This window comes from Triticum urartu, chromosome 5A (genome assembly GCF_056163025.1).
Source record: "Triticum urartu cultivar PI428250 chromosome 5A, HENAU_Tu73, whole genome shotgun sequence".
Lineage (NCBI taxonomy): Eukaryota > Viridiplantae > Streptophyta > Magnoliopsida > Poales > Poaceae > Triticum > Triticum urartu.
In genome coordinates, this window is record NC_141877.1 from 467,021,977 (window position 1) to 467,030,609 (window position 8,633).

General features: G+C 45.9%; 1 protein-coding gene across 1 annotated transcript; it reads right to left on the reverse strand.

Annotated features, from left to right (window-relative positions):
- Window positions 1–3,454: 3,454 nt before the first annotated feature.
- On the reverse strand, window positions 3,455–8,436 carry LOC125556290 (cinnamoyl-CoA reductase 1-like). The gene is made up of 6 exons (XM_048719056.2): window positions 8,202–8,436; window positions 6,329–6,498; window positions 4,480–4,668; window positions 4,228–4,390; window positions 3,924–4,113; window positions 3,455–3,826 (listed from the first exon to the last, which is right to left on the reverse strand). Exons 1-6 carry the CDS (start codon window positions 8,314–8,316, stop codon window positions 3,634–3,636), a joined length of 1,020 nt encoding a protein of 339 aa, XP_048575013.1. The 5' UTR covers window positions 8,317–8,436; the 3' UTR covers window positions 3,455–3,633.
- Between the last annotated feature and the right edge of the window lie 197 nt (window positions 8,437–8,633).

Consider the following 8,633-nt stretch of genomic DNA (forward strand, 5'->3'; position numbering starts at 1 on the left):
AGCCACCTGCTAGTTATTCGAGAAATAATTATGGATTACTAAGAAATACATTCATCTTATTGTTTTTTTGAAGGCACCAACAATTGCTGGCAAATATATTATGGGTAGGGAGCAGTATTTATAAGGCAACTATCGCGGTTTGAGGGGAAAAGGTAGAGAAAAGGGAAAAACAGGGCCCCTTGGGCCACGCTGGGAGATCCCTCACGTTGGACCCCCAAAGGGGTGCTGCAAGCATTTTGCTCCCGTCAATCTCCATGCCTCCAAGGATCCCCGCACTGCCTGGAGGGTGGCCCAGGGCGCGGTGATCCTCCTCTGGAAAACCATGCGGTTTCGCTCCAGCCATAGCTCCCATGAGATGAGTATGGTGAGCGGCATGATTCTTTCTGATGCTCGGCTGGGGTGGCGTTGAGGATGTGTGCCTAGTATGCCTCCGACCTGTCGCCCTCTGGCCAGGTGCTTGGTGCAAGAGCGGCGTAGCCGCACCATCCTACCACAGCGGCCCAGGTCCTCCGTGCCTCCGGGCATTGCCATATTAGGTGGACTGATGATTTGAGGTTCCGAACACACAGCTTGCAGAAATAGTCGTTTGGTCACCCTCGCCTTTGCAGTCTGTCGGCGCACCATAGCCTGTCGAGCATCAGCAGCCAAGTGAAGAACTTGCAGCATGGAGGAGCCCGGGATTTTCAGAACATGTTTGCAAAATCTGAATCTATCCTGCCAACGAACTGGAGTTTGTAAGATGCCGCTGCGCTGTATGTGCCAGAGGGAGTTGTCTTTCAGGTGATGTTGTCTGGCACAGCAGCCTGATTTGGGCCTCGTTGGTCATGTTCCACAGCCTCCTAAATTCAAAGATGTTGGCGTCGGAGAGGGGTGGGCGACGGATGTCCTGAATCCACTTTTGCCCTTGCAATGCCTCCTTCACAATGCGATTTTTACACCTGCATCGGGAAAAGAGCGAGGGTGTGATTGCCTTTGGCGACATCGGTCCTAGTCAGGTGGATTCCCAGAAGAGTGCATGCTCGCCATTGCCAGTCGAGACGCTCGTTGCAGCAGCGAATAGCTTGCGATCCTGGCCATCACACGGCAAGGGGAAGCTAGTCCAAGGTCGGGCAACTTCATCCCATGACAGCCATAACCATCTAAGCCATAGGGCCCTTCGAATTTTGTACTATCTAGAACTCCTAGGCTGCCAAGCTCGATCGGGGAGCAGACCGTCTGCCAGTTTACTTTGCATTTGCCACCTGATAGTTTCTCCTCCTGAGCCCAAAGGAAATGCTTGCATATCTTGTCAATATCCTTCAGAGTTCCACTAGAGGCTTTGATGGCAGTGAGCGTGAAGATAGGAATGGCTGAAAGCACAGAGCGGACAAGCGCTCGCCGGCTCACGCTATTCATTAGTCGCCCCTTCCATCCTGCTAGCTTAGCCTTGATGCGGTCGAAGATGAACTGGAGATGCACCTTCTTCAGTCTTCCTAGAGAGATTGTCAAGCCCAAGTAGGTGATCGGTAAACCTATGCGTTGGCCGGGAAAGCCTTGCAGTATGCCTAGGTCCAGTGCATGACATTGGATAGGCGCAACCGTGGATTTTGAAGGGTTACACGCAGTCCCGTGGCTTCCCCAAACCTCTCTAGAATAATTAGCAGGCAGGAGACCTCCTCGTTGCATGGGTTCGAGAAAATGATAGCATCATCTGCATAAAGGCTAACACGCAATTTGATGTCACACCCAGGAAGTGGCGTCAGATATCCCAGAGCAACAACATGGTCTAGAACCCGCTGTAGCATGTCAATTGCTAGGATGAAGAGGAAAGGGGATAGTGGATCGCCTTGTTGAAGCCCTCGGCGGTGGTCGATCAGCTCGCCCTCGATACCGTTTAGAAGGATTGCCGAGGAGGAGGATCACAGTAGCAGAGCGATCCAATCGCGCCATCTGGCAGAGAAGCCTAGTTTCCGCAGGGGCTCAAGTAGGTATTCCCAGGAGATTGAGTCAAAAGCCTTAGCTATATCCATCTTAAACAATAGTGCAGGCTTCTTTCTACGATGCTGGCTATGTGCCGCATTTTTGACGAACAAAAAGCTATCATGGATGCATCTAGTCTTCAGGAAGGCACTTTGCGCTGGAGAGATCAGACTCCCAAGCTTGGGAGCAAGGCGCAGGGATAATATCTTAGCGATGAGCTTTGCAAAGGAATGCACTAAGCTAATTGGTGAGAAATGTCCAACGTTAGTTGGGTCAGAAGTCTTCGGGATGAGCACCACCAATGCTGTGTTGAGACATTGGAAGCTGGCACCTCCATTGAGGTCATGGAACTGTTGCAGAGCCCGCATAAGATCAGCTTTTATGATGTGCCAGCACCACCTGTAAAAGACACCGGAGAAGCCATCCGGGCTGGGGGCTCGGTCTGGCGGTGACTGCTTGATGGCGTTCCATACTTTAGCTTCCGAGAAGGGGAGATCTAAGCCAGATGCGTCGAGTTGTGGTAGCTAAATTTCATCCCAGTTTATTGTGCACGTGCGACGCTGTTGTGTGCCCCGAAGCTTGGTGAAGTGGTCCTTGATCACCTCCTCCTTCTCAGAGTGGCTTGTAGCAGCCACACCATCCTTGTTCAGGGAGAGAATGAAGTTTTCCCTTTTCCTAGTGTTAACTTTGGCGTGGAAGAATGCCGTGCTAGCATCCCCAGCCCTCAACCAGTTGATCCTAGAGCATTGCCTCTTCCTAGCCCTCTCTATGGTTGCTAGGCCCAGCAGGCGGAGCTTCAGCTTTGTTCTAAATTCTAATTCTGCAGGCATGAGAAGTCATTTTTCCTGAGCTGTGTCGAGGCGCAGGACGAGCTCCTGGGCCATGTGGAACTGCAGCTTGGCGTTGGAGAACAAGCCCCTGCTCTAGATCTTTAGTGCCTTTGCGGTGCGTTGTAGTTTTGTATGCAGGATCCTGATGGCACAGCTAGAGCTAATTGGTCTTGGACCAAGCTGCTAGGACAATTTCATGGAAACCAGGAAACTTCGGCCAGAAAGCTTCGAAACTAAACCTGGGTCTACTAGTCGGTGGTTTAGCGCTTGTAAGAACGAGAGGGTTGTGGTCCGAGACTAACGTAGAAGCTGCGTGCAGCAGCATTGAGGGGAATAGTGCGTCCCAGGCAGGGTTGCAGAAGACACGGTCCAAGGCAACCAGAGTGAGAGCTGTTGATCGTTGCTCCAGGTGAATTTTCAATTTTTGCATCTAATCTCGAGCAATTCAGCATAATTGATGGCATTGAGGAATTCACCCATGAGTCTGCGATTGAGGTTGAGGTTGTTTTTGTCCCTGGCTTCGTAAATTTGGTTGAATTCACCGAGCACAATCCATGGTTGGCCTAGGGGTGGTGTAGAGCTGCACATCTCAGCCAAAAAGCTCTCCTTGAGGCTATCATCTACCGGCCCATAGACCGTGGTTAATCAGAATTGCGAGTGGGAGGTCAGCAGCATAATGTTGGCAGTCATGTTGAATTGCAGGGTTCATCTTATTATTGCGGGTCTTACATGTTGGTCCGTCCAGACATTTCTATATCACACCTATTACACACACAAAGGTAGCAATAATAGAGGAGCAACACTATATATGCTCGCCCAAAATTCTTCAAATTCTTGCTTGACGCTAGATATTGTTGAAAAGAGGAGGGAAGCGGCAGGGCACGTCATCACCATCGGCGCCCTCAAGAAACCCGGCCTCCCGGCAGAACTCGACGGTGTCTGCTATCGTGTCCCTCAGCGGCCGCTGGCTCCACCCCAGCTTCTCCAGCTTTTCGGAGGTCATCGGAGCCGGGTGATCCATGTCATATATGCTCTCCCTGCCAAATACCCAACCAATCGTATTGTCAGTTAATCCTAGACAACAACAACAACATATGCCAAATCATCACGGGATAATTAGAATAGAACTCCTACTCAGATATGTAGGGGTACCCAGGGTACATGCTCTTGAGCAAACGCAACAGCTCCCTGACGGTGATGAAGTGTGGCGCGCAGATGTGCCGGCCGGTGGCTCCGGGTGTCTCGTAGAGCAGGAGCAGCGCGCCGGCGACGTCGCGGACGTCCACGATGTGCCACAGCTTGTCCCTCACCTGATCACGGCCTCCTGCATGCACACGTCGAAAACATCGTGAATAGATCAAGAGCAGGGAATGCACGTACTATCGCTGCTTGTTAGGTGAACTCAAATGTGTGAAGTGAAGACGGCTATAGCTAAAACCTTTGAGCAAGTAGATGAGGAACTGGCTACTCGCGTTGACGGTCGGCTGGAGCAGGGGGCCAAACACCAGTGCAGGGTTCAGTGTCACCACGTCGAGCCCGGTTTCACGCCCGTACTCCAGCGCCGCCGCTTCTGCCGCGATCTTGGCAACAGGGTACCAGCTCTGCAAATACATGGTGCAAAATGGTGTCGTCGTGTTTGGATAGAAAAATATACGGTACCACACGTTGTCTCTTAAGTTGTTATTATTACCTCATTGCTCCTACAGAATTCTGTGTCTGACCAACAGCTCTCGTCTCTGATCTTGCCTTGGGGCCAGTCTTTGGGGTTGATCTCCACAGCAACCATGGATGACACGACGACCACTCGTCGGACATTTGCGGCGGAGGCGGCCTTGAGCACGTTCGTGGTGCCGGTAACAGCAGGCCCCAACATTTGTAGCTGCACCATTATGTGTACACGTTAGATATGATTCCACATTATTATCATTTTTTTTGTTTTTCTTAATAATTACTATCTCTGCAAAGAAATATAAGATTTTTTTGCGGGAAGCAAAGAAATATAAGATGGTTTAGATTACTATAAAGTAGTGATCTAAGAGCATTTCTAGCCCCTCCTTATTGGCCTACCCTTACAAAAGGCCAAAGGAGGTATGTCGTCGGGTCAAAGTCTTTGACCGTTATTTGGTACAGTTACTGATGTGTGGGACACCCGTTGCGGGCCCATCTATCGGGATGGCAAGGCGGCATGCTGGTGCGGCACAACGACGGGTGGCGACGAGGTGGTGGTGGTGTGATCACGACGGCATCATGCGGCCATCCAGTGGCGACGTGATGGTCTGATGGCGGTTCATCGCCGAGAATTGACGGTGGTCTGACGGTTATGGCAGTGCAGTGACGTGGCATGTATTGGGAAAGATATATCTGAAGATGCATCTTGGAAAGATGGGGTGTTTTCTTGTGATCACCAAAAAGTATTGAGAATACAGAATCTGCTGGAGTATGTTTTAGTGCCAACTTTCTCTATACCAACAATTTTTTAGGGAATGGAAAGCTGTTGAAGTATGATGTCCTCAGTTTGAATTACCTTTATCATGTCTTTAGTTAATTAATATTGTGTTTTAATAATATTATATGTGTTCTTATGTTTGCACATAGTGCAATTAGAGCCGCAACCGATACAAGTTCGACCGAGGTGGAATAGGCTCACCTCAACTTAAACTAAAATTAAAGCGAGCTCAAACTGAGTAAATCTCAAGGTCAAGCTATATAAAGTGGCTCGTGTGTAGCGCGTAACGGTCTCGAGGTACTTTAAAGCTAAAGAACATGATGTTTTAAATAATCTTAACATGGTTTTTTAATAACCATCGTCAATTTTTTGAACAAGCAATACAACACAAGAAACCAGTATAACATATTATTCCAATCAAAACAATGATACCATTTTATAAAGATAGTTTGACTTATTCTCTCTCAACCGGAGACTAGTATTTAATAGAAACATTTCATGGATGAACTAGCAAAAGAAAGGTCCACTTCCAAACTTTGGCCCAAAAAATGCAGGATATTTAACACACCAATGACCAAGTACCATACCATAATGAGGTAAGCTACCATGTTTGCTAGTAGTAGATAAAATGGAGTAAAATCGCACACAACATATATGATAATAAATTATTTATTTTTATTATATATATATATCAATATTATTTAATATAATTATATTATATTGAGCTAAAACTGAGTGATCCAATGTTGGCTCAAAATTAGTCTATTTCTTTATCGAGCTACATAAAATGCTCATACTAAGTTCATTTCTTTTTGAGTCAAGATAAAAGGCTAATTAATCTCAAGCGACTCACAAGTCTCAAGCTTTTCTTGCAGCCCTAAGTGCAATGTTTATATTGACCCCATGGTTTCATCAATACTGTATTACCTTCCAAGAGGTGATACTAACATTGTCTGTTGGATCTAACAAAACTGGTGGCTCATGTTATTTTGGGACCATCTAAAATTTCTCTTTTTTTGGCTAATGGAAGAGAACATCTCCGGCCTTTGCACCAGCTGGTATACATCACAAACCAGGTATGAAACTTGCTTACCTCTGGATCGGTTAATTCTCCTGAAGGAACAGGAGTCGCCACATGGAAAACACCCTGGCATCCCGAAATGGCAGATGCCATTGCATCATAGTCAAGGAGATCAGCCTTGAAAAGCTTGAGGTTGCTAGCAGCATTATCTAAGCGCCTTAGATGGGCAGTCTTGTTATCACCTGAAATATCAAAAGAGTGAAACACGAAAGCCTTCATGTATATTGTAGCCTATCTTATTGAAAAACTGAACACATGGAATGTCTTTTTTAAGGCACAAAAAGGTTTCATGTTAAGTATGAAGCCTTTTTTTAGTGGGGTAATTCAAAGGAAATGCGACACGAGGACTTTCTAGAGGTTATCCATCCTAGCACTACTCTCGCACAAGCATGCTTAACTTCGAAATTCTGATGGCATCCGGTGCTTTAGGTACTGGTATGATCGCATCCCAGGTATGAAGCTATAAACATGGCATATCCATAGAAGCAAACTTGATTTTTTTTTTCTTTCAAAAAACGACCTAAATTTCCAAATTAACAGATACCTGCATAGTAGCATATATAATATATAGTGCTTACATTTACATCTATAGCGTGGGCTTGTATCTACTAACACAAAAAGATTTATCTTTCCACCAGGATAATTCTATCATAACATAATATTTCCATTGCATTGCATTAGGCTGGCCACAGTGAGAGTAACATCACACTTTTTAAGATAATTTTGCTTATGTGACACATATTTAATGATGAGAGAGGTGATGGTGGTAACTTAGCTAGTTACTGTAACATCACACATACCAAGACAATATGAGTCTATAGGCTAATAAATGAACCATAATATGACAACACATATGTTACTACCCACTGTGAAAGTAGTAACATAGCTTAGTAAAATGTGATGTTACTAGTCTAACTTACTTCCCATTGTAACTAGTCTTAGGCTAGTCGTGATGGGAGTATCATAGGTAGTATCATGCACGCCTACTAAGCAATTTTGATGAGATGGCATAGAATTAAATGAAGAAATAGAAGATTGAGTATTATATCATAATACTGTATCATATTAAATGATGTGCTACTTTGTGTCATGCATGGCAATAAATGTAGTCTTATATGATACTCCCTCCGGTCCTTTTTACTCTGCATATAAGGGGGTGTTTGTTTTCAGGGACTTTTTTGTGTAGGGACTAGAAAAAAGTCCCTCTTAGAGACTTTTTTACCAAACGGGAGGGACTTTTTAGGGACTAAACTAGGCATTTGGGACTAAATGAAGAAAACTCTCAAGGAGAGTCTTTTTGAGACTTTTTGGGACTTTTCCAATAATGCCCCTCCATGCACCCATTGACCCGCCACCCCATGATGTTGTTTAATTGTTATTTTTCTATATACTAGGGGCAACATGGTCATTTAATAACCTCTAGGAAGGGACTAGGGACTTTTTAGTCTCTGGAAACAAACAGGGAGAGACTTTTTAGGGACTAGAGACTTTTTAGTTGGGACTAGAAAAAGTCCTAGGACTAGAGAACCAAACACCACCTAAGAATTGTCTGAAGTCAAACTTTACAAAGTTTGACGATGTTTATATGAAAAAATATCAACGTCTACCATGATAAAGTTATACAACATGAAACTAAGTCATGACGCGTCTACTAGTATTGATTTCACATTATGAATGTTGGTATTTTTTTCTACAAAATTAGGTCAAACTTTACGAGGTTTGACTTCAGACAAATCTAATATGCGAACTAAAAAAGACCGAAGGGAGTACCAACATATGATATCATGCATTACGAACGTAGTATTATATACTAATATCATATGTATAATACTAGTATATGATACTCCACATTACAACCAGCCTTATGTATGGAGGGTGTACGTACAGAGGTCGCGGACAGTGCCGTGGACGGCGTAGCCACGGGAGAGGAGGAGCTTCACGAGCCACGAGGCGCAATACCCGGCGGCGCCGGTGACGCACACCGTCACACCTGTGGCCATGGTCGCGCTGATCCTTAGCCAAGGCCGGTCGATCTGCTCCTCCCTTCTTGCTGGCGCGGCCTTAAGTAGCAGAGGAGGAGCTACCTCATCAGTTCATCACGAAAAAGAAGAAATGAGTGGACGTAGACGTGCGGCCATGCCGCTCGATGTCAATTTACTACGCATATGCTGACGAGGACAAAAACAGTGTGCGAGTCCTTGGCATGTATGTAAATGGTTTCGTGTCCCGCTGTCTCCGTACCTCGCGTGCAGTGCAGGCGCTGTCGAGCGGTCGATGAAGTCCACGCCTGTGATTTTCTGCAACAGTAGGTATATAT